The following is a 27,344-nucleotide window of genomic DNA, read 5'->3' as shown; positions in this document are numbered from 1 at the left end:
GAATTTGCCTAAACCAAGCATTACAAAATTGCTGTTGGGAATGCTTTGTAGCTGAAGATTTTTCCACTCTTGAAAAACCAGGAAGCTACAAAACCTTTGCTATTTGTGATTCTTTACACTGTTTAGTGTATCCTGCAAGCACTTATTTCCTTCAGCTGCACCTTAAAGTTATTTCCTTGGGCATAGTAAGCGGACTGCTAATTTACAGCCTCTTTTTCTCTTTTGAATTGTACAGACGTACAGAATAATTCAGGGAGCAGATCAGCTTAATAGTTCCAATAGATGAAGGCAAAGTTAATTTCAAAGAAAACACATGGGATGTTTCTTAAAATCAGAACATATTTAAATCAAGTCTCATTATGTACTCTTTCAAGGAAGTAAAGATGCACGTTATTGTAACTCATATCAGCTTAGCACACTGTAGCTTTACGTGCCAATCAGCAGCTCCTGTAGCATTTAATTACTTATTCATCTTTATTCTGCACCCAGCGCTTGAAAAACTCCTGTTACTTTTATACACTAAAATGAAAAAAAAAAAAATCCATGGTATATAATAGGAAGGGGAGAATACGTACGATGATTGAGAAAACTCAAAGAATGAAATGAGGAATTGTTTATAAAGATCACACAGATAAAGGTTGTGACTGAGTCTCTGCCAGCTGTCTGCATCACTAAAGAATGAACCAGAAAGAAAAGCATAGCATGCTTAAAAGCTGCTCCTTCACATCAGGCACTTTTTAATACAACATGTACACAAAAAACTTCAAAAGTGCTTTAGTCTCTGGACACATCTCTGCATAAAAAGCAGTTTCATAATGTATCTACTCCAGCTGATATAGAAAATATTCAAATAAAGGGTAACATTTCATTTGAGATGGTGCAGGTCACCATGCATTTACCTTTTACTATTCCATACTTAATCTATTTGGTAAGAGAAATAATGGAGAAAAATATACAACCAAAAAATATACACCTGGAGATACAAAGACACATGCAGCACGTGGGACTTCAAAGATGAGACCAAATTCTGATAAATCAGAGACAAACAATGACCAGAATAGGGAAAGAAAGGCAAATATCGGGGAAGGTGGGGGAGAAGAGGAAGCCGTTTGCTTCCATAACAAATATATATTGAGTATTTAAGATTTTTTTTTTTAATAGAAGAATCTACACAGGACCAAAGAGAAGTAAGTGTCAAAGGCTGCTAAATTGTCTCTCAGTTCACCATTTAACACTTGCTGCCTCTATTGCTGTAGTGTCAATACAGAGTGTGCAAACAGGATGGCAACTACAAGGGTTCTACATGAGTGTAGACCTGGAAGTCAAATCTATAGCAAATTTCTCTTTTTTGTCTGAAGGCACAATGAAATGAAACTAAACTGAAAGGAATAAAAAAGCACAGATGTGGGTAAAAGAGAATTAGACTATGCATGCTGGTGATCTTTTACTAGAGGCAAATAATGTTAGCCTACTTAAGATTTTTCCTTTGATTTATCAAAATAGATGCTTCAGGCCAGAAATAGGTGTACTTCTTCACTAAGGTTTATTTGTCCCCTGATAATTTCCCTTCCCACTCTGGTCTCTGGATGAGTGCATGTGCTCAGGGCTACTTACCAAAAATATCACCCACCTCCATATATGCACTAATAGACATTCATTACATACAATAAGTATCTATAACTCTCTCTTAACAAAGTGTTTTGCAGTAGTACAGCCAATAAGACAGAGGAAGGAAAGTATGCTATATCACCTACTCTTCAGACTTACGGACATGAAACATGAAGTTGTTGCTAACATTCTAAAAACCAATAAACTGACAATCTCAAACTGCATTTGTATATTTCTGTGACACACTTTAAGAAAGGGGAACTGACTTCCTTCTAAACTTGTTATAGTAGTTCAAAACCAGTAAGGTTATTTTCTGCATTTCCAGCTAACAGCATTGTAAATCAGAAAAAGATGATTTGAAGACAGTTTGGAAAATTCTCACTTACAATAGCCTCACAGAGACTTTGTGCTGTAGTATTGGCTTCTTTTCTAGTGCACAACAGAGGCCTTTCAAAGGCAGAAGTAAACTTAACTGTCACACACACTGCGTCAAAAAAAGACATTAAAAGGCTATTCTTGAATAAAGAGTACAGGGATACACTTCTTAAAAATTAAACTAATGGGGTTTTTTCACACAGTTAACAATTTGCCAAGAAAGAACCTCTTTAGTCTTTTCCAAAGAAAGAACTGTTAAAAGTCCTGCATTCCCCAGAGATGCTACAGGATCTAAATCAAACTAGGGATGAAGGGAGATACTACTTAATTGAGCAAAGGTTGCAAAAAATGAGGCATAATGATGTTCATTAATATGTCTTCCAGCACCAAAAATCTTATGTAACTTGATTTCATATTTCCTAGGCCACTGAAATGAGACTTTATTTGTGTTTCTAGGTCAATGATAACCAAGACTTCATTGCCCTGAGAATTTTGGAAGCTCAACAGAGCATACGCTTAGGCACTGGAAAACATGGAATGCCTGAAGGCTTTTCTTTTTTTCTTTTTAAAATCTATTTATTTATTTATAATTTTTTAAAATATGATTTGGAACTATGTTGAGGGGAAAAAAACCCCACACCATGTATCCTTTAGCAGATGCCAAAAGCATTACCTTCAAAAAGATCTTTTTAAAAGATATGATTATTTTCTTTACTAAAATGTAATGTGAAGAGACAGATCTCAGTGTGTTAACACAAATTCCCTAGTGAATGAACTACTGAAATCCTCAGAATCATAGCCATTCTGGTCAGTGGAACTCTGTTGTGATGGGTTTGCTACACACTTAATGCATATCCACTGTACTAGCTTTGTTGGGTCTTTTTCCATTCTCCAAGAAAGTTTTTTTTTGTATTCAATCCTTATTTCACTGTACAATGACTACTACAAAAGTATCATACAAACAATATAGAAGAAAATCTCCTAGTATATGCTTATTTTGCTTATCCAGAAAATTTTTAATCTAAGTGAGCTTATTTTGGTTTAAATTCATTTTTTCAGCAAAAAAAGAGCATGAATCATTTCATTTGATGGCTTGAAAAAAACTAAACAAAAGCAGTAGATTAAAACAGGTTTGTTTTATGCACAGGAAAAAAGTTATGTTTTTAACACAGCTTTTAGGAAAAAAGTATCATACCTCAACAGGATTTAATACCGGAATTCATAGAGATTGTACCCCAGAGAATGCAAAAATGCCTGAATCAGAGTGTGGAGTTTAACAGAGGAAGGGAGAGGGAAGCTGTTGCAGCTTTCCACTCTCTGGGTGATGGAAAAAAGTATTTATGTTTACACAACAGCAGTAATCACCCTGCTAGCAGTGGAACCAATGTTCAAATGCCAAACTGCCAGTAAAAACACATTCCGTTTTACTTCAAAAGGACTACAATGTACTTTTGGTGAAGGAAAATTAATCCTACCAAACTTGACTATGGAAACATGACAGCTGTCTGATGTCAACAACCTTGGAAGACTTGACCTTTTTATATATTTATTTTATTTATTTTTTTTTAAAGTACTCTGAGGAAAGCCATGACTAGGTTTCCAGGGCCAAAAGCAAAATGAGCAAGCAGCTTCTAGCTTGGATTTTCCTGAAGAAGACTATTCCTATGAAGAGAGGTTGAGAGATTTGGGTTTGTTCAGCCTGGGAAAAGAAGGTTCCAGGGAGACCTTACAGAAGCCTTCCAATACCCAAAAGGGGCCTATAAGAAATCCCCTTCTTTGACCTACTGGTCCCATTTTTACACACTTTTGACAAAATGAATTGTCAGTGATCATTAAGGCAATTCTCCATCCTCTAAAGTATATGGAATTAGAATAAACCCTACTATCTATGCAACTCTGAGAAAAACACATCATAGATTTTCATGAAGAATCCATTCAAATTCTTGAAGACACAGTCTGTCAGGATTCTGTAAACCAGTAGTATCATCACAAGCATTCTCATGCATTTCTGATCAACACAAGGTGTTAAGAGAATTAACCCTCTTTACTTGCTACATTTTTCTTTTGCCTGTCCCCCCAAACCCTGCTACTGTCAGAAACAGGACAACTACTTATATGAAACTTAGGGACAAACTAGAATCCTTATTTCTAACATGTACAAAAACTGGTGTTCAGACACCAGGGACTGACAATAAGAAATCAGCAAAGATGCAATGCTATTTTAAATTGTCTGCCAAAAAAACCCCTGAATAACCCCACAGGAAAAACATCACTCTACAATGCCAAGTAAAGCATTGAAGTGAGTTTATTTCAAAGGCTTTTGAAGACATCATACCCTCTAAAAAGCAACCTTCAAGACAAGGCAGTACACCATCAAAATAAGGTTCCTCCCATTTCAGATGAAACTGTTTTGTAGAGCTGTCTGCAGAATAGAACTTACATTTCTTCCACAGTCTTCATCAAAGTTGTATCTCCTTTAAAGAAGCAAAGGAAATTTATGTCCTCAATGCGAACTCTAATTAGTTTCAAATTGTGTAACTGTGCACTGCATAGCATTTAACAGCATAGCTTCAGACAAGTTTTACTACTCAGTTCCATAAAACCCTTCAAATGAGGTTTTCTTTATGGGTAACAACTAGTATAACTTCTGGTTTTTATAACAGAAAATACAGAAAATGGAGGAGGGATAAAGACCAAAAGAAAAGTATTCTTCTTATGCGTCCTAAACATGCAACGCCTCCGGCCTGACACAAGACACAAAACATCTGCTGCATATTAAATGGCTTATTATTTAATTGAGCAAGAGCCCTCAAATATCCTCTTAGCACTACCTATTTCCCTGCACACTCAACAGTACCCATCTCCCTCTTCAACAAAAGAAGGACACATTCCTCTTTCTTTGCTTCTGGCAACAGACTGGCTTGGTTTTGCTTAGCCTGTATGATTTACTGACTACTGATGAACTGTCAGCATTAATAGGTCATTAGATTCTTGCTTCAAACTAAGATGATACCACTATTAAGTTGGGTGCTGAATTGTTGCTAGGAGTAGTTAAACTCAGGTCAGCTTTTTCTCATTTTGTGTGATTAAAATTTCCTCTACATTTCTTAAAAAAAAAAAAAAATCAATGGGACAAGTCAAATATGTTTGGTATCAGAAACTATTTCACTATTAAATGGTATCAATCATATTAATGCAGAGGTCTTGAGAAAGATTTTTAGTAATTGCAGTTCAGACTCCCAAGAGCAACTTTACAGTATGCAGCATTGTGAATATTCATTCAATATATAAAGATAGGACACACTTCATGAGCATGTCCACATCTCACACAAGGGAGGTTTCCTGTACACCAGCCTCCTTAGTGCAAGGGTACATCAGCATCCTGGCCACTGAATTGTGATCACCAAAACAAAAATGAGTTGTACTACATGACATCACCTATGAATTATAAATAATCAGAAAAGTGAGATCACTGCAAGAAATCTCAGAGAAGTACCTCCTGTATGACAATTCCATAAGGGGAGGAATATTTCCCTGTCCAGGAGGAAGTAGTCACCAGAGCCCAGCTGAATGCCAAAGCAGCAAACAGCTAAAGACCTGTTGCAATTTGAGACAATCTCCAGTGTTCCTGTTCTGGTTTTTGGGTTCAGTTGTGTATACATGCATGCATACATGATAGAGGACTGCTACTGGGAATCCTTTCAGAAGAAGAAATCCTGTCAAAGTTAATTACTCCTTTTCCTTAGTCACTGCAGTCTCTTTTCAGAAGCAAATAGTCTAGACAGACGACTGAACAATCACTAAACAGTCAACAAACTGTCCTCCTCACCTCCTACTTCTATCCCCCGTTTTTTACTCTCTACTTTTCTGCTAAGTCTTCCCCTTTTTCAAAACTATTTAAACTGACAGTGTCTTTGTAAAGCTTATACAACATAGTTGGTTACTGTGACAACAGATTATACTGATTTTCTGCTTTTGGCCACTTCTCCAAAATTTCCTATCTCTGGATCATGTGCTAGTATATCCAACATCTGCTCAGTAGAGCAAGATTACTGTAGAAGTAAATACTTTTTTTCCACTGCAAAAAATAAGTAGCGTTTAAAATAGGAAATACTCTTCTCCAGGCAATTCTCCAGGCGTTTATGGGAAAGACATGAGAAAGGAATACCCTAAGGGTAACGCCTCTTTCCCTCTGGTTAAGTCACCTCCTTCAGCTCATTTGAGCTGCCATCAGAAGTTACAGGAACATGAGAAAACAAAACTTGACACCTATGCCTTGTCTGTACAAGGCAATGGCATTTAAGAAAAAAAAAGGACAAACCAGGCAATTCTCAAGTACCTTTGTTTTACATACAATGGAGTTTTGTTTTATGTACTGTGCTGTGTTTACCAGTAGCCCCTCCTTCATGGATTTAGTGTTAAGAAAGATAGCTTCCTCCTCTTCCAGTGTTGCTGCACCATCATCACCACGAAAAGCTTAAGTAGGAAGACACAGGTGAAAAAAACGTTTGAGTAACTGCAGCCAAGCAACCATGCTTACTGGACTAAGAATCTCGTAGCAGCCAGAAATGTCAGAAGGCATTATCTGCATGATCATACAAAAGAATACAAGATCATCAGAAATTATGACCCCAAATGAGGCTGACCTATTGAAAATGAGTAATTTCAACCAAGCATGACTGCTTTCTAGCTTCAGACTCAGCATGCTTCTCTCTGCCCATACACATCACCTCCTCTCTGCTCAGCTCTGTCCACTTCATGTGAGACACCTTCAAGCATCACAAATACAGCACAACAGAGAAAAATGCGGATTGCTTGCACATCATTGGTGTTAGAGAAGCTACTACACGGTCAGTGCTCATACATGCAGATAACAAGCACCACTGCAGAATGAATTGATCTTTGCAGAATGCCAACACAAAATTAAGTGCAAAATGTCAGATATATAGAATTCAGGGAATCTTTCATCGGGCTCCTTTCTCCAAGAAAAGCTCATACCATCACAGCACATCACTGGGCTCTAGCAGTGATCACAGAAGGAAAGCTGTAGCAAAGTTTAAGACTTTTATTAAATAAAAGTAGTGTGGCTTGGGCTTGGTTATTTATTATTGAAAATAGTAGTTCATCATTTAGCTGAATTCCTCAGTGTAGCCCTGTGACATGGAAAATTGGATATAAATTAGGTATGCACAACTCTTAAAGCACCTTTTTGGCTAGTTTGTATTTATGTATATCCAGCACTAATCCTCTTGTCACTATGGATGGAATAGTTTAATTTAAAATACACATAATATTAAGGATGCACACCGAGTTAACCAGGGGTCACGACAGTTTTGCTGCAGTGACAATGGCAGCCTGATCATATGCTCGTGTACTCTTCTTCCCTCAATACCCTTCATACTTTGAATGACTCATGTCAGTCAAATGTAACAAAAAGAAAGATTTGCTCTGTATTTCCTTTACTTCCTCATTATCCAGAGAACAAGCCAAACACATCTGTATGACAGAATGTGTGAAAATCATTGTAGCTTTTCAATTTTGTAGGTTCATCTATTTACTGCCTACCTCATAAATATTAAAGATGCGCTTATTCTAAAACAGTCCTTTCCAAGTTCAGGAAATATAACAAGAATGTTATGCTACATTTATGAACGTGGTAGTAAAATGAGGAATGATGAAGTACCAATACCATAAAGAAAGTTTTGGAGTCAGGGAAGGAAAAATATCCCAGTACTTCTTTGAGCCTGAGCTCAAGTACTTTCAAGTGCCTCACTCCCAACTTTCTACACCCAAGACTGCATATAACTCACACACACAGGCACACTGAAATTCAAATTCCCTGTGGGAGTCCTCCTCATATGCAGAAATGCAGTGGGAAAATGTCCAAGTTTATGTATGCTGCAAGAACACTACAAGTGCTGTCAGACAGATCTCTACCCAGGCTAATTTCTTTACTGAAAAACTCACTTGTTACTAGCATAGGTATCTGTGATGCCCTACTGGAAAGACACGATCATTTGTTATGTATCCAAGGAAAAATAGAAACAGTTTGATTTTCAAGAACTCACAAAGAATGGAGAACTATTAAAGACAGACTTACCAAACACTCTTCAGCAAAGGAAAATACAGGAAGATGTTATTCCCTTTCCAGTCTGGATTCAGGACCTTTCAACTTTTCAAAACCTCAGCAGTATGGAGGTTAACAGATTTGTCTTTCCACTGGAAGTCTGTCAGATTTTCAGTTTCCTACACCTCCTATATTTTCCCCAGGGAAGAAGCCTGCTGCATAGAGTTGGCATGACGATAGCATGGTTGCTCTGTGACTCTGGGAACAGCCACAGAAGCAGAACATGTAGACACTATTCATGCTTCACATTAACTACTATATAAGACTGTAGTAGGACTTTGTACAGCTTTTATAATACCCCAAAGGCCTCATGTGCCAAATCCAACATTTCCATCTTTCAACTTGATCCACAAGAGCAGTGCCAGAAACAGAAGCTGTTTGTCGATGCAGTCAAGCCCCTCGCACACAAAGGAGGCAAAGAGATGATGCCTGTTGGCCAAAGGGGAAGAAAAGTTTTCACGTATTTGCCTAGAGGAGAAGCTACACTTGAAGTTTCTTAAGTGCCAATTAAGGGGCGCTAACAGACAGCTGCCAAACCTCTGAGAAACACCAGAAATTCAACCATGGAAAAATGTGCCAAAATACACAAAGAAACTGATCATGTATTTGCACATCTAGAATTCCATTAGAATAAAAATTATGTTGTTTAATCAAACCAACCTAGGTCCAAACACCAGTTTAAGCTCACTTATCACATACATTTATAAGTATATTCATTATTCCAAGAGCAGAGGTGTATAGTGATAAAAAACCTCCTATGGACAACTATTCCTAGCTTTTTGTTTTTCTCCCTCTTTCCTCACTTTTTATTGATTCCAGAACTTTGTCACAGTTTGTAAATAGTCTTATGTTTAAAAACAAAAATGCAGAGTTTCAACACATTCAGTTTGTGCCACTCAAGTAAGACTTTGAGAAAAAAAAATAAAACCATGTCCTGCATGTTTTTGCAATTTCCCCTCTAGCTACCTATACAGCACTTAGAGTAGCCTCCTTCAGTTTTCTTCTTATTCCAACAGCCCAAAAGAGCATCATCAGGCTTTGCAATGCGAAAGAAAAAAAGCAGAACTGAAACAGTATTTTCTGTCAACTTCACATGAGTAGATTAGCTCCAGGCACTTTTGACAAGTATCCAAACAGTGCTTCTGTCAGCTGCATTTGTTGTCTCAACCTTGAAATCATTAGCAGTTTTGGAGCTCAATTCTCTGTCAAAAGCATAACAGACTAATTTTAAATTTTTGAAATAGAATTCTCTAATCCTTATGACAAATATACATCTCCCTTTTCTGTGTATTTAATTAGCAAAATATATAGGTTTCTACATATATTAAAAGTGCTGCTAAACATGAAACAACAGATCTATACAAGAAAGCCAAGCGCTGCCTGTTTTAATGACTCAAGCCCAGAAAGTTTTTAAATTTTAACAATCTTCACTAAGCACCTAGCTCTAGAAAAAGCCTAATAAACTCAGAAAATCCTGATTCTCAAATACAATTTAGGTTAAAATTATTCAGTAATAACTTTCACTCCCAGTTTAGAGGATTCTGAGTCACTCCTGCAGCAGGGAGGAGGGCAAAGGCGGGGCAGCAGAGAGGGAGTTAATCGGAGTCTACCTTTTAGCCAAAGCCTGGTGCCTTGTTTCTATTATCAGGGACTGAGGCTCCCAAAAGCATCCCTACTCAGTGTGATGGCAGACTCTAACCATAGTGCTGATGTCAGGATGAAGTATTGCTCAGTGTCTCTCTGCTTCAAAACTCAAGATAGAAAATCACATGCACAAGGCAAAATTGTCAGACATCATCAATAATTATCTAAAAATTACACTCTCCCCTCCCTTACATTTATTTGATAATAAAAATATTTTTACAATCAGTCTTCCCTCTTCTTTCAGGGTATCAAAATGTTATAGTTTAAGCATTTTGTTCAGTTGGAGGGCTTCTTCTCTGGCTTGAATCTGATCCCTTAACGGTAGTGAATGCTTACACAAACTTCTAGCCTATCTCCTCTGAGGCAGATTCATCGCTCAAGAAGATGGAACCACAAAACAGAAAATGTACGAATCACTGTTACTTGAAAAAAAAAAAAGAAAAAATAAAGACTTCATATCAGGTTGATACCAAGGCGAACAAACATAGACTGTATAAAATGTAGAGCAAGGGGAGAAAAATTTTAGATGACCTGCACTAATATTTAACTGAAAAAGTGATGTATTTGTTCCAGCAATTTCTTTTAAACTATCTCATTTACTATTCCCTCTTCTGATACCGCTAATATTAAATTCTCACTGACTTGTTTCACTGACTTAATGAAAAATATACTAATAAAAGTAGTAATTGGGTTCAATTATTGAAGTCTCTGTTGGTGTTGAAAACTTTAATTTACACCCAACTAAATCACAGTTACAACAGTAGGCATTTTTAATGACTATTTATAAAATTGTAAGCACAGTCCTTTCATTAATAAAGATATTTTACTTTATATTTTAAAAATTCTTCAAGCATAGAAGTTGCAAACCAGCTGCTTCAAGGGAGAGGAATTCTTATGCATTTTGTTTTTTTTTTTAAATCTATTCCATTACCTATATTAGGACGTCCAGACTAAAAATTATTTAGCAATGCAGACAGAACGTATAATTCACTTCAAAAAAACCCCAAAATAAAGGTATCAAAACATATATTTTATGATTTATGGCTTTGGTTTACTATCTCTAAAGCTTATAAATATTGCCTGCAAAAACAAAACTGCTGACATCAATATTATGAAACTGACTAGGAAATAAATATCATTGTCATATTGCGTTATATCCAACACTGGCATAAATATTTTTTTCTCTCCATTTACACATTCATTGAACAAGAAACATCTAAAACATTAAAATTGTACCATAAAATACATAAATTAGTATTAATAGCAACTATTAAATTCTTTGAGAAGAGGTTTGAAATGTTCTCTCTCACTACAGCCTACGTCTGTACATTTAAGTATCAACCCACATTGTCCAGAAGTTCAGCAGAACTGAAATCTGTCCTATGGAGAAATAGGGTATAAGGATAACAAACAGCAGCCATGTAACATTAGTATAATCACATGTCAGTAATAGTATGCCACCTCTGACTATCAAAAACTAGAGTTAAGGTTTATCTTCATTCACCGCAGAACCAGAAGAGGTTGCTCACGTCGCAGAAATTACTGCACACATGTTCTCTTATGTGGCAGAGTGGGCTACAAAGTTTCACATCAAGTTAATATAAAGTGGTTGCAATCACATTTAGAAAACAGTAGCTTCACTACTAGCGCTGACATAATGTTACAGTATCGTTAAGCAACAAGACAGAAAGGACTCTCGAGAAAACTTTGATTTTGTACAGGATGTTTTTAAAGTGTTGTCACACATTACAGGGGACTTAATTATAAGATGACCAACCAAGCATGTAAAATAGCTTCTTAGTAATAAATGGGTGATTGTAAGAACAACATTGCACTACTTCCAGAACAGGATGCCTAAAGAAACACCTAAAAACCAAGACACGAACCTAAAAAAACCCAATCTCCATAAGCAACAACCACCTCACTACTCAAATACTTTCTATCTAAATTACACCATGGTCAAGAGCATTCAGTAAACTATTGATTAAAACAAAGTAACTCTAGGGAATGACTGCAGACACTGCAGACCTATCAGGCATAGCACTATATAGAGGAATTGTACTTCTACCTTACTATTGAAACCCCAAGCTCTTATGATGTGGACAATCACTGATGATACTTTAAGTGACACAAGGAAAGCAGTCATGTTACTGACCTCACAAGATGAGCATTCAGGTTCTAAATGTGATTAAAAGAAAAAAATTAATCTTTTCCCCACAACAACTAACCAATCTGGATAAATTTGTAAGTGGTATGTAAGGACCTCCAGCAGCTGACAGTGTAGGAGTGGGAATCTCAGACCCAGTACAACACTCTTCTGAAAAGCAAGACTGAATTCACACTGCAGGAAATGCATGTCAGCACAAACATAACCTCCAGCAATTTTCCTGAAAAGAAAGCTCCAAATCTTTAAGCATCATTTTTGGTTTGGACACCCTTTGGTGTATTAAGTTGAAAGACTAGACATTCAGAAAAGAAAGCTGCTTCTAGTAACATTCCTAGCAGTTTCCCAGTCCCTCAGACCAACCATCCTGCAGGAGAGAAATTCACTGAAAACCAGGTTGGAAGACACAGGTGTACAGTAATTGTCAAGAAACAACTATTAGCTAAGTAACTAACAGCAAGATTACTTTGTCCATTAAACCAATACTTACCCTTGCATTCCAAAAATGCAACAAAACAAAAAGGCTAAACTAACAAAAAAGTATAAGAAAAGAAGAACCCCATCCCCTCCCCTATTTTGTACATATATTTTGAAGCCTAGCCTTTAATCTCTAGAATCTGCATGAAAACAGGAGTGGGCGGCTGCCATGGAAACACATTTTTCCCAATTTATGATTTTCTGATGTTTCTAGGGTGGATTACTGACTGTAATAAACAGGGATTGAGGTTTCAATAGTTCAGGAGTTAACTGGAATAAATATTTTTCTTCCCTAAAAAGTCTGCCTGCACCAGCAAAAAAACAGGACCTAGATTAAAATGTTCTAACAGAAAATAAAACAGATTTTTCACGAGTCCCCATCTGCAAATGCAGACAGTTTCAGAAGGATTTTAACACGGCAACAACCTCTCTGTTTGTGTATACTTAAGAATAGAGAGTGCATCATAAACTAATGATCTTGTTCAGTTTCTCCAAAACAGTAATGCACAGGGGACTCTGCCCATTGAGAACACATGATGAAAGACAATAAAACTCAACAACACTTGCACACAATTCATATGGAAAATGTCAGTTATATAAAGAGTGTCTTAAGATTTTCAGTAATCCCTGCAAGTTCCATTCTACACCTTGAACGACAAGTGAACAGTTTTGCTAAATAGAGTATATTTCTTCTTAGTGGTCCTATTTATCAAAACAGATCACAGAGAAATCAAGAAGAGATGAGAAGCTTCTGTGACTATACAGAAAGAATCTCAAACTGGTGTCAGAATACGAAAGGTATGAGCAGGACAAACAGTTTTCAGCTCTACCTAATACAGGCTATGAAAGTTCCTGAAAAAAATATGGCAAGGGATACTATATTACTGTGGCTCTCTAGCAGCACCCTCCAGGTGGAAAAACAGATTCACTGCTGTTGTGCCAGTGTTTTTTTCCTGGCTCTCTGCCTTTGGAAAAACAGACCTCAGCAAAAAAAATACTGGCATTCAGAAAAACGCCCTGTCTCATTTACTTGTACCAGTCCATTTCTGTGATCCAGTGTGAGAGCTCATCTGTGCATGTATTGCCCTTAGGTTTCGAGTGGTACCCAGCATTTTTGATGCAACTGAAACACCAACTGATCTTTAAAAAAAAGCATAGACAAACTGAAATCCCTGAACACTTCTCTGGGCAGTTCCAGCTTAGAAAAAAAAGTCTTGGGTGTTTCATAGACAGTTAGGTAGCTGAAATGATTTGCTTAATGTGCAGCTGAAAATAAAAAAACAAAAAAAAAAATATTAAGCATCATCAGATAGGACAAGACAAAAAACCAGTGCTTTACTACAGCATAAAACATTGATGCAACTTCATCCTAATTATCACATGCAATAGCAGTCACTTCGCCTCCATAAGGATATAGCGGAGTCAGAAGAACACTGCAAGATGAACAACACAGGTAGCTAAGGGAAAACAGCGGCTGCCTTGTGGGTAGAGATTAAAAATGGATCACTAATACACTTGTGTTCCATCACCTTCATTGGCTGTGCTTGTGGCGCACCCATGAAGGTCAGGCCACAGACAGTAATCATCTTGCAGCTCAAGACACAGAACTGAAAACAGATGTCCGGTACATTTCCAGTGCATCAAGATATTACAAGGTTTCATTAGTAGTAGATGGGCCACTGCTAATAATGATGGAAGAAGAGTGGTTTTTTGGGATGTGAAACAAGAAGATACCAGACTGGACTCATCACAGTCTTTTAAGGACAAAGAAAAAGGCTGATTGCTGTGCTGTTTCTGCAGTGTAAGTCTAATTTCTGTCACATACATTTTCCTCCACAGCAATGTCAGAATGTCCTCCTAGGTATTTGAAAATATCTAAAAGCCTTCAGTAAAAATAGACTTTATTCAGTGGTTTGCAAAAGATCCAGTGAGGTTCTAAAAATTTATATAGGAGTCTTTGATTAAAATAAATAAGACACTGGTTCCTCAGAAAAGAGCAACATGAGCTGTATACATCAAAATGACAGTATTAAAAAGGCAACCCCACAGAAATATTTTATTTATTGTACTGAAAAGGTGTTTATGAATTGTTTTTTCCACAATAAGGCAATCTGCTTTACTGTGCAGTAGTGACAGAATAATTTGTTTTTTCATTATCCAGGTTATTTATTATTTTAAGTACTGATCTGTTGCAATTTTCCTGACTTATCACAAGACAACCGCACTTCTGGGAACAAGATGAAATGCAAGCAGAAGAAACATTTTTTTTGTCAAAGTTAAAAATACACTGCACTGGCATCCTAATTTAACATTTCATTCTTTGTGGCATGCTTTTGTTTACACATCATTCTTTTGGAGAAAAAGCCCAGGAGAGCAGTGACACACACCTGAATCATTCACGTAACACACAAATCAGTTTGAGTAAATCCTTAGCGAGCAATGGATCTAAGACAGTCCACTTGAGAACTCTCATTTAACTTCAGGCATTAACTGCACTCTTCCTTTCCTGTAACAAAATATCTCCACCCACAATTTCCACCTCTTCCTCCTAAACACACCTCAAAGAAAAGAGTCTTAGTTATAGCTTAACAAGTTGTCCTTGTACAGTACAAATTTTTGGTGCAGTACAATCTTTTTTTTAACAATAATTAATCTTCAGGACTCTCAAATATGCAAAGCACTTAAAACTTCAAGAGTCCTTAAAAAACTCTTATCCATTGCTAGTTTACTTAGAGAGCTCTAAAACCTTCAGTAATGCTGACTGACTATTGGGAAGGCTATTCCCCCTCTTGATAGAGCATGCAGACTCTGAAACCACATCCTTACTTGAAAGAGCCACTTTGCAACAGCATAGTACATAGTGCTCAAGCTCCTGCTTCAATCAGACCCTTGTCAGTCAGACCAGTTGCAGCTCTTCCTCTAAGCATGAGGATGTATTGATCTCCCACTTCCAACTACAGACGGCTTAATTCTCTTTTCTCACCTCCTCACAGCTCACATCTCAGTCAAAATTAGTATTTCAGCAACATGGCTGACCACCTCTAAGCAGCACACATTTCATGCATGCTTCGTGTCTTATGTGATGACTAACAAATTAATAAAACCCTTTCTAGACTATAATTAAGAGCATAGACAGGAGCAGCACCAATACCATAATGCTTATCTTTTCATTCCTAGATTTAACAGTTTCTAACATGGAAGCAGATTTTAATACAGAAAATATCCAAGAAAAACAAATCTAGAATAACTAAGTTGGAATTAATTTAAGAATAAGACCATTGCCCAAAGTCAGACAGGAAATCCAAACGAGCACAGAAAAGTTAAGGCTAGAAAAATGTTTTTTTTCCTCACAGACTTTTCCTGCTGGTAAAGAGAACAATGCAATTACAGGCATCCTGAAGGTATAACAATAAGTAGAAAGCAGTTTCCAGTTGGCTATGCTAGCACTTTTGATAAAGTAACAACAGTTAAGTAAAACAGAAAGAAATACTTAGAACTTCCATCATTTGATTAATTTAACAAACCAAGTGTGAAACATAGGCAGTAACCCCCAAAAGTTTGAAGAGTATCTGAAATATTAATGACCTATCCATAGACATAAAGTTACCAATCAAACATTCACAGGTCCTTGGCCAATTCATTCTGAGTTCAAATGAAGCTAAGTTAAGCATCTATTTGATTCAAGATGCATGCATTATTTAGCATTAGCTAGACATTTGTTCATTTATGCAGACACGTGCCAACTGGATTTATGCAGGAGGGTACCCATTTCTGCTTAATTTGAAATGTCCTGGTTCTCTCTCTGAAAGCTAAACCACAGTGATTTATATCATTTAGGTAGGCTTTGTATTTTAGCAAAAGCATACTTTCAAAAAGCTACAGTCAGGAACTCCTCCAGTGGAAAAGTGAGATATAAAGCTCTCAGTGCATCTCCAATGAACCGGATGTCAACATTTGTGTTGCCTCCTCTTCTACACAGGTGTGACTCAAGGTATTTCCACATGCACAAAACCGGTCACTGATTTTTCATTGTATTTTTGTGGCTTTTCTGGCATACTAAAATACGCACATAAGGGTGGTCTTTCTAAGGGGAGTGGGTGTGGGGTGGTGTTTTTGTTTTATTGGTTTTGGTGATTTGGTGTTTGGCTTTTTTTCCCCTAGTCTATGCAGCTGATCAAACTTTGCATCACACACTTTAAAGTCCTACATAAATATTTATAAGGAAGAGTGATAAAGAACAGAATGAAAGTGAAAGAAGAGCTGCAAAGGACTAGAAACAGTGAGAAACTGAAATCATGGGAAAAAAACTGGCAATAAACTCCAAAAAGGTAGCTGCCTTCAGTTTCTTTTCCCTATAAATCATTCCCTGTTGTTCCAGACTTATGAATGTAGACTCAGCTATAGGTACACTCCATATGAACAACTTTTCAACTCTGGTAGTTTTAAACTTCCTCTCAGTGTCCCAAAGCATTTAATAACTTTCCAGTATTCTCGGAACTGCTCTAGAGCCCACTCTCAAAGACAAAGAAATGTTGAGAATAATTAAAATAGGAAATTAATGCACCCTTATTTAAACTTCCTCTTGCCCTGCCCCCTGCAACATCAGAGCAACACTCAACACCCAGACTGGATGTGCTATTGCTTGACTGCACTTAGCATTTAGTATGTGATAAGACTATGAACTACCACAGATGAGGGAAGTTTAGCTGAACAACACAAAAACCAGTCCTAAATTTATAAATATTTGCTACATCCTGAAAGATTTCTGTTAATCTGGGAAATATAGGCTAAATCTGTAGCCTTTATTCAGCTTATTAACATTGCTGTTGGTCATGTTTGCTTTCAAAGCATAAGAGAAGGAGTGATATTTAAAACAAAAACAAAATTAAACATCAAATGGCAAAACATTTATTTCCTCCTGTCCAAACACACCTCAGTAGCACACAAACAATGTGAGCTAACCCAAACTGTCACAAATACTGTACTTATTTATCTGGCACTGCTTAAGCCAAATGCTGAGTGAGGAAGATACTAACAGAGGGTAGGACCAATAGAATTAGTGCCATTAAGCTGAAGCAAACAAGTCATCTTATGTACTTGAGGGGAAAGAGAGGAGGTTAATAAGAACAACAATTACTGAGTAACCAGAGGCAAAAAGCAATGCTAACACAAGAAGGATTAAGAACCCAGAACAATAAAGGGAAGGAGATGAGACTAACATGGGGACACATCTTACAGAGCTGAGCCACTGTTTCACCACTCACATTTTGAAGTACCAGCAAGGACAAGACAAGGTAAGCAAGTTGGAAATAAGAAAAAATGGGTCACAGAGTAGTGGAGATAAAATGAGGTACTGAACTGTTCAATTTGCCAAAGGACAACTTCAAAGCAACACTCAGATGTGAAACTAAATGAAAGAGGAGATCAGAGGCACCCAAACCTTGCTCAGACAGACCTGGGAGAACCATTTCAAGACCCATTTGTGCTGCAGAAGTTCAACATGGAATCATTAAAAAAAATTGATTAAAAGTAATCTTACAAAATAAAATGAAATGTTTAGGAGGTTTGACGCTTGAAGCCCGGGCAAAGAATCATTAAAAAAAGTACCAGGAGAGCCACTATTGAGAGGTGGAATAAATGGAGTATCCTTTGGAAAGAAAGAAATCAAATCATACCTCTGCAATATTCATCTCATACAGTTGCACCTCAAATCTCCACTGAAAACTCCCAGTTTAACACAGACTATATATGGAGCACCTTAAAGGCAAAGCAAGTGACACTGGCCAGTGATACCCACCACAAGGCACAGAGTAACTGACAACATGGAATCACAAAGTTATTTTATGAACAATCCACTGAAAGGGCAGTTTTGAAAATAAAAATCACACAAATAAACTTCATTGTGTTCCTCAACCAAGAACATCTCTATTCAACATCCTAATCACATCAGCCAACTACCTAACCATGCTGAGAAAGAAGAAGAAACACTTCTAATGGGGTTTGGGGTTTGTTTTGGTGGGTTTTGTTGTTTGGATTTTTTTAACCATGCAGTTTTCACTTTCAACCTCAAAAAAAACTTTTCAGCTTAATGAAGTTTATTAGCAAACTGGAGCTTCAGCAAGGAATGAGTCTGCTAAGAAACAAGCCTGCTAAGAAACAGCAGAGAAGCATTGCCATGGAGAATCAAATCAATAGACAGCTGTCATTCAGCTCTCCTCCTCTGGCAATAACTAATAAGCAACACAAATGGAATGTCAAACACCATGTGCTAATAATTCATGTTTGGTATAGCACAGCATCATTACATGACATCTGGGAATCTTTTGGTTCCATGGAATCTTTTGGTTCCTACCAAAATAACTGCTAAGAAATAGTCATCCAGTCATAATCTAAGAAATACTTGCAATTGCATACTGTGCTCTTGCTTGCATAGGTATATAAAAATATAAAGTGATATGCAGGGTTGCTTAAACTTTGTGCTATTGCAGACCATTAATACAGCTCGTATTATATACTTGACTCAGACAACTATATCCAGTACTCACCATGACACCGCAAGAATATTGCCTTTTTGAAAAATGAAAGAATAATCTCTAAAAGCTCCCGAACGCACTCACTAGAGTCTTAACCTCAACACATAAAAAAATATCAGTTATTCTTTAAACATAAGGGCAAGGATTAAACAACCCAGAGGTGCCCTCTCCTTCATACTGCTACAGTTCACTAGTGATCCAAATGAGCCATCTAGCACCATTAACACTTAATTTTTCAACTTTGGAATTATGTATAAAACCTCAGTCTTATAAATCAATTTGAGATCTTCAGATGAGAAGCTCTACCAGTATTATTTGCTATTATCATGCACATACTGTAATCTAGCATGAGACACAAACAAGTCTTTAGAAAAATGACCTGTAGAGATCTATCACCTTCCACTGACCTCCTTCAAAACGTATTTGGATTTGTTCCAGCCTTTTATTGCACTCTGGCACTAATAATCTACCATTTGATCAGCAGATGTGCCTACAAACAGAGCATGATGCTTTAAGTGGATAAGAACAAGAAGAGATGAATTCTCAAGAAACAAAGATCCTGAGTTTATGCTAATAAATTTATCTTAAAAGACTAAATTAAGGAGAAACATATGCAGATTTCCTTATGCTCTTCTATTTTGGAATTAAGTCACAGAATGCTGCTCGTGTCAGACTACATTTTCTGTAGTATCCCACGGTACTCCAAGTATTTCTGTATTACTAAGTTTTTCCAAATTCAATTTTTGCCCTCACTAAACACCAAAGCAGAAAAGATGTAAGTGTAGTGTTGGCAGAGAACAATACAGTTGTCATGCAATTAGCTATGTAAAGCTGCATTTGTTCCCCATCCCTATTTACACCACACAGATGAACAAATAGGATGATAAGATGGAACCAGCTTTACTAGAATGAATTTTTCCAATGGCGAAACCATTCGAACTTAATTACTGATCAGAGTTGGTGAGACAGACTCTACAGTCTACACAAATGAAGAAATGCTGTAGATGCGACACAGTTTTTTACTATCGAAAAGTATGCAGAAATTAATACCCCATTATGTAAAAAACCAGAACAGGAGTACCAAAATCAGAAAACTAGAACAGCATGTTATAGTTACAATAGTACAAGGCAGAGGTAAGTTTTAGTTCTCAAAAACAGTTTTGAGTCACCTTCGCAGTATAAATCTGCATGGGTAGGGGGATGATACTACTGGTCAGTTTAGTCACATGCAGAAAGCCATAAATTTCCTGCACTTTCATTTAACATTGCTTTTGCAATTCTTGTTCAGTTCTTACTTTTGTATGCCTTCCTTAAACTTTAGAGTAAAACAGCAGTTCTACCTGGTTGGATTCCAAAAATACCAGGAAACTGAGTATGTGTCTCAGAAATCCTTTAGATGAAATTTTATAGAGAGTGTCTCAGTTGTGTTTTACTGGGTAAGGGTAGAAGCAAAAGAGGTGGAGAAATTAATCACTAGGAAGTATTCATCATTTCTCCTGTTGAAAAATTTGCTTCATTCGATAATTCACAGTAGTATATTTGTCTATAAAGCTTAAGTAACTTACTTTGCAGTGGTCATACTGCTGCTGTAAGGTTGGAACATCCCCTCCAACAGGCATTTGCTTTTTCAGTTCTTCATCTTTCACATTCAGCCATTTGATTAACTCTTCCAGGGATGTCAGCAATCTGTTCCATTTCTCTGCACTGGCCTCCAAGTGAGCCCTGTGAAACAACATTAAAGCATCTTTAAAGCCCTGAATAGCAAAACCATGCAATAAACAAAATTACTCCATCAGTAAGATAAGAATATTTCAAGTGCAAAGCAACTTTGTGTTAAAAAACCCGTACTTAAAATACTTTGCACAGCAAATCAAAATAAGCAAAGGATAAATAGGGGGAAACGGACAAATGTACCTGATGCTTTAACTCATCTCAAACCTTGAACACTTCACGTTTAAGCAACATAAAGGAATGCTGTGTTTTGTTGTGACTTCACCACTGTTGCACGTGAATCACAAGTGTCATGTTCTGAGCTAAAGCACTGCAGAACTGAACTCTTTCAGGCGAGGACCTTGACTCTCAAGAAGCAAAAAGCAGCAAGTTCTTCCAGCAGTGATCAACAGCAAATTGCTTGTGCTGCTGAACATATCAATAAGTAATATAGGTTATTTAATACATCATCTTCAGTCAGTGGTGAGTTACTAGAGGATTAACACAGTAAATCTGTTGTTCCTTGGTTTAATTGACAAAAAAAAAAAGCCAAATTCCACAATACTTTTTCTATACTTTTCAAAATACCTTGACTTGATGTCCTCTCCCTCAAGTGCCTAAAAGATGCATAGAAATCTTCAACAGGGACTAGCTACTCCTCTTTTACTGCAGTCATTCTATGTTATGGAATCATTCAAGACCAGCACGCGCTTAGTTTATACCAGTAAACAACAATATTTTTCTCCACATAGGTGATGGAGTAGAGCTGAATGCTTTTCACTGCCACCAGCTCTGCAAATTCCTGCCCTGCTTCTCATGGATGAATGAACTAAACTCTACTCCCTTTCCTATTTTGCACATTGTTGGTTATTTTTTTTTTTCTGATTCACTGTGACTCACATTTTGAAATTTTCAACTGACTTCTCTTGTATTACCATCTCAAATGGCATTTGAGTGAATGTTTGGGACTGATATGACAATATTTAGATTGAAGGGATGATGTACTGCAAGGTTAATTTCAACACAAGCTTAGGTTTGGCCACACTGAGATCTCCCAGCAACACTAGGATAGATGAACCAATAAAGCAGTCACGTAAGAGTGTATGAGGAGAGAAAAATACATAGCAAAAAAAAAAAAAAATTAATCACATTTCTGGAAAGGATAAACTAACTATCTTTATGAAGAGGAATCTATTCTCCTTCACTCCAGTCAAGGAAAGCACTTGGGCAACTATTTGGGAAAAAAATATAAAATTGAAGTACTTGCAAGAAGCAACATTTTACTGCCTACAGTCTTGTGCATTATGATTTCTACTGCCCTTTACTGCCCTCACTGATACCCTTCCCGCAACACTGAATTGAAGCCAGCTCCCTGTAGCCCAGGCCTGAACAGCTGAGTCAGCATCCCACCATGCAGTAAATTACAAGCAAGATATTGCCATAGGCCTTGGTTTGCAAGCCAGCAGCTTGTGAGTGCAATGTACCGTCTCCACTCTCCTGACCTTTTTACTGTTCTTTAATACTCACTAACCAAAACTACTTTCAAGGCAACCAAAGTCTTCTTTCCATACAGGCATTTATGAACTCTACAGCAAGTTAGTGTACAAGGTACTTGCTTCACAGCTGGAGCAAGCACCATAGATGGTCAGGAAGACCCTAGACACACCCAGGGACACGTTCCCAACAGCATGGGCTAGTAATCCACATACAGTGTTTGCCTTATCTTTTTTACAGCTAGCTCGACATTGTGTCAAAAGTGTTCTCCAAAATACCAAACTGCAAAGCTTTGTTTATATGCTACCCTCAGGTGTTAGGTACTCAGAACTGGCCCTTCTTTCTAGAAGTGAAAACAGTTATACTGCCTATTAATCAGGCAGCAGAGAGACATTGTCCTCTCATCTAAGCCAAGTCAGCCCACATTTGAATTTACAGTTTTGCTATTAAGACTCTGATGGTTAAAAAAATAAAAAATCTTTATGAATTTCTGAGCAAAGTGGAGATTGGTGGCCATCTTTGTCACAGTGACCATGAAGTAATCGAGTTTGAAATCTCTGTTGACAGGAGAAAAAGTGCCAGCAAAACCTCAACTCTAGACATGAGGAAAGCAGACTTCAGGCTGCTCAGGGAACTAGTAAGGAAGGTCCCACGGAAAAATGTTTTTCCAGGTGCTGGGGTCCATCAGTGCTGGTCACTTTCCAAACATCACCTCCTAAAGCCACAGGAGCAGCAGTTCCCAGATGCTGGAAGTCAAGCAGGCAAGGCAGAAGGCTGGCTTGACTGAGCAGGGATTTTCTCTGGAGATAAGGCAAAGAAGGAAGGTGTGTGTCCAGGGGACGCAAGATCAAGTGACAGGGGAAGAATTCAGAGATGCTGCTTGCTGCTGTAGGGAGAAAATCTGTGTGGCCAAAGCTCAACTGGAGTTGAAGCCGGACAGAAATGTGGGGGACAATAAAGAGAGTGTTTTCAAATGTATTAATGGCAATAGCAGTATAGAAATATAATCGGCCCTTTACAGGACGAGGATGGTCACCTCAGAGACAGGGACACAGACAAGGCAGAGGTGTTAACGCTTTCTTTGCCTCTGTCTTCAACACAGATGAAGGACCAAGGGGGTCTCAGTGCCCTGAACCAGAGGACCATGACTGTGAGAATGATCAACTCCCAGTCAACCTTCAAACTGTGCGGGATCTGCTGCTCCAGCTGGATCCCTACAGATCCATTGGGCCTGATGGGATTCATCACAGAACCCTCAAAAAGATGACTGATGTCATTGCAAAACCTCCCTCAATGAATTTTGAGCTGTTTTGGGAATTCACAGAGGCTCCAGCTGACTGGAAGCTGGCCAGCATTGTCCTGATTTTCAAGAAGGGAAGAAGGAGGACTCCAGAAACTACAGGCCTGTCAGTCTCACTTCAGTGCCTGGTAAAGTTATGGAGAAGATTATTCTGGGATGTACTGAAAAACACCTGAAAGACAACACAGTCATCGGTCACAGCCAGCACAGCTTCATGAGAGGAAAGTCCTGCTTATCAAACCTAATTTTCTTCTATGACAAGATAACCCACCTAGTTGATCAAGGAAAGCCAGTTGACATAATCCTTTTGGATTTCAGTAAAGCTTTTGACACTGTCTCTCACAGGATCCTTCTGGACAAAATGTCCAGCACACAGCTGGATAAACACATCATGTGGTGGGTGAGTAACTGGCTCACAGGTGAAGCACAGAGGGTAATAGTGAATGGGGTAACATCAGACTGGTGACCTGCTCCACAGGGCTGCATCTTGTGCCCTGTGCTCTTCAATATCTTCATAAATGACTTGGATGCGGGATTGGAAGGGATACTAAGCAAGTTTGCAGATGACACAAAACTGGGAGGAGCTGTTGACTCCCTCGAAGGCAGGGAGGCCCTGCATAGAGACCTCAACAAATTAGAGGGCTGGGCAATCATCAACCACATGAAGTTCAACAAGGAAAAGTGCCAGATTCTGCACCTGGGATGCAGCAACCCTGGATGTTTGTATAAACTAGGGAATGAGAATGCTGGAAAGCAGTGCCAAGGAAAGGGACATGGAGGTCTTGGTCGAAAGCCAGTTGAATATGAGTCAGCAGTGCTCTGGCAGCCAGGAGGGCCAATCATGTCCAGAGGCGCATCAGGCAAAGCATCACCAGCTGGTCAAGAGAGGTGATTGTTCCACTCTGCTCTGTGTAGCCACACCTTGAATATTGTGTGCAGTTTTGGGCACCTCAGTATAAGAAAGATATTAAACCATTAGAGAGTCCAAAGGAGGGGCCACAAGGATTGTGAAGGGCCTTGAGGGGAAGCCATGTGAGGAGTTGCTGAGGTCACTTGGTCTGTTGAGCCTGGAGAAGAGGAGACTGAGGGGAGACCTCATTGCAGTCTGCAACTTCCTGGTGAGGGACAGGCACTGATCTCTTCTCTGTGGTAATCAGTTATGGGACCCAAGGGAATGGCCTGAAGTTGTATCAAGGGAGGTTTAGGTTGGATGTTAGAAAAAGGTTCTTCACCCAGAGGGTGTCTGGGCACTGAACAGGCTCCCCAGGGAAGCAGTCACAGCATGAAGCCTGAGTTCAAAGTATTCAGATGATACTCCTGGGCACATGGTGTGACCCTTGGTGCAGGGCTCAGGGTTGGACTCGATGATTCTTGTGGGTCCCCTCCAACTCAGTATATTCTGTAATTTTGTGAATTAAAGTGTTCAGATCTATAGCATTCTGTACTTTCAATAGTGAAATCTCTGTTCACCATGACTTATGAGCTAACCTCTCTCTTGAAAGTTCAGAAGGGCATTAAAGGGGAAAAAAATAAAAAGAGAAAAAAATATATCACATCAGCCTGGATTTTTCCTGATTATTACCCCTCTAACCTTACAAAAGCCATACTGAAAATAAAAGTAAGATGCAGTAGCTGAACAGTAGACAGAAGCATTCAATTCTCCTGGGGAGCAAAGACACGCATTTAGCAAACCCCGTTCAAAGCAAATGCTGCACAGGAGCAAGGAACAAAGATATGCTCCAATTTCCGTTTCAATGTAAAGTTTTAGTATCAGCTTTATATTTGTCATACAGACATTATCAAAAAGAGAAAATAAACTATGCTGAAGTTCTGAAATATTTCTTGGGTGTCTTTCTTCTCAGTCAGGATTTCTGGCCTTTGTTTTGGAATTGGTACTTCTACTAATAAACAATCTGCAAACACAGCTTCAGGTGTTTGTGCTCACATGACAAAAGAATTGGCAATGTTGGTGATTTACCAGGTCAAGTCATAGCTTAAGAATCTAATCAAAATAGAGGTTGGTTACAGATGACTGATTTTGAGCATTGGCTGGAGCACAAATATTCACCAGCATCAATCACCTGGTATTCAAAAGCACTCCTAAGGGAATTCTGAATGAGCCTGAAAAATACAGATGTTCCCATCCAACTGACTAGATAGAGAACATCCCCCTTCCTCCTAGCCTAATAAAATCATCCAGAAGAACAGCAACTCTGACACAATTCCCCTTCTGTTGACTCTCAGAGGCTCTCTTCACAGCTGGAGACCACCTCAGCTTTTGATTCTGCTGTGGAGGTAGGACTTTTCCTGCTGAGTGACAAGGGAACATGTGGAATAAAGTGATTGGTGGGTGGTCTAAATATACTACTTGTCCATTTCTCCCAAACTTTTACCTCTACCCTCCCCCAAACACTAACATCCTCACACCTCCTGCCCCAGAAGAAAATAATCTTTCCTAAACACTTGGTTCTAAAATGCAGGCTCCCAGAAATCTGTAGCTGTGTTTTGTTCCTGGGAATAAGATAATAGAGAAAAAGAAAGAAGCATGAATAAGTCTAAAGTAATTCCAAGGAGAGATACAGTCCTCTCAGGTGGTGTCATACTCACTACAAGTACAGGTTTACACACCCTCCATGCATTTAAAAATATGCCACAAGAATGTTACTTTTCCAGTTTGCAACTCTCTTTAGTTACAGTAGCAAGGAAGTAAAGTCAACACAGTGACTAACTCACATTATCGCTGTATGGGAGAGCAGTACTTTCAGCAATTAAAAACCAGCATAATCAGAATTTACATATACCTGAAAATATTCTAAAAAACTTAGAGAAACATTAATTTAGAAGCACTATCCAAGATGAAACCCGTAACAACCAGTTTTTTCAATCATCAGTCCTAGCATCTAACACAGTTATATGCTGTGCTCACTATACTCATCCAAATAGTTTTGCTTTCCAATTCATCCTTGTAAAAAGATACACCAAGAAGGTAAAAATCAAAGGCAAATAGACTTCGTAACAGTTCTGTGCTTTGTTATTTCCCTGTGAAAGCTTTTAGGACACTTGCACAAGTTAGAAAAGTGGTCTGCAATCAAAGAACAGTGCAAAATACAGGAACTCAGAATACTATGCTCTTTTCAGTAGTGACTGAGATTTAAAAGGTTAATTTACTTGCCTTAGATTTGCACCAGTATTCTCTTCCTTGCCTATCTTCCACTTTGAGCTCAGTGACATGTGGCTCTGCAGCACTGCAGGTACCAGCAGAGCAACAAACATATTAATGCTGTCCAGTGGGATACACATGCCATATTTACACAGAAGTGAAATGGGTCTGTATTCAGAAAAGCACATATTCCCGCTTTTCTGAGCATTGACTGTACAATCACTGTTTCTATATTACAGCCTTGGAACTCATAGCTGTCCACAGTAAATGGTTTGAAGGTCCACAATTTCTTGGTCACAAATTTCTCCCAAATTATGATCAACCCTAGGAATGGCCAAGCAACTGAATGGTTCTTGCTAGGACTCCACAGTTGACAAGTTATTCTCTTAAGAGCATGTTTTCATCTTTCTCTCACATTGACTTATTTGTGAGTAGAGCTCATAACAAGCCAAATTTAACAGTTCTTGCATTAAACTACTTATGGGGTGGAGCCACTCTCTCTAAGCCCCCACACCAAACTGCTTTATTCCTTTGGTTTCTTGGTCTCTGTGGGCTTTCACAGAGCTGATTTACCTGTTTCATTTAACTGTTTAGCAAGTTGGTCACATTTTCCCCTCCATCTCACCCTCAAACTCTATTTCCTGAATTTCAAGTTCAGCTCTTTTTTTCCGGCCTTCTAAAAATTCATATGAACACTTAACATTGTCCTGCTCTATTAAAACAAGAATTTTCTTAAACCAACAAGTAAGCAG

At 38.1% G+C, this 27,344-nt stretch overlaps 1 protein-coding gene across 8 annotated transcripts in view; it reads right to left on the bottom strand.

Annotated features, from left to right (window-relative positions):
- Positions 1 to 27,344, bottom strand: part of UTRN (utrophin) — a 364,804-nt gene that overhangs the window by 99,832 nt on the left and 237,628 nt on the right. For all 8 annotated transcript variants that reach the window (XM_032682362.1, XM_032682360.1, XM_032682363.1 and 5 more), the window contains one exon: positions 20,494 to 20,650. In XM_032682362.1, the coding sequence (XP_032538253.1) occupies positions 20,494 to 20,650 (157 nt within the window). The remainder of the gene's footprint in view (positions 1 to 20,493; positions 20,651 to 27,344) is intronic.

The sequence above is a fragment of the Chiroxiphia lanceolata genome, chromosome 3 (assembly GCF_009829145.1).
Source record: "Chiroxiphia lanceolata isolate bChiLan1 chromosome 3, bChiLan1.pri, whole genome shotgun sequence".
Lineage (NCBI taxonomy): Eukaryota > Metazoa > Chordata > Aves > Passeriformes > Pipridae > Chiroxiphia > Chiroxiphia lanceolata.
This window is presented reverse-complemented; position numbering and strand designations above follow the sequence as displayed.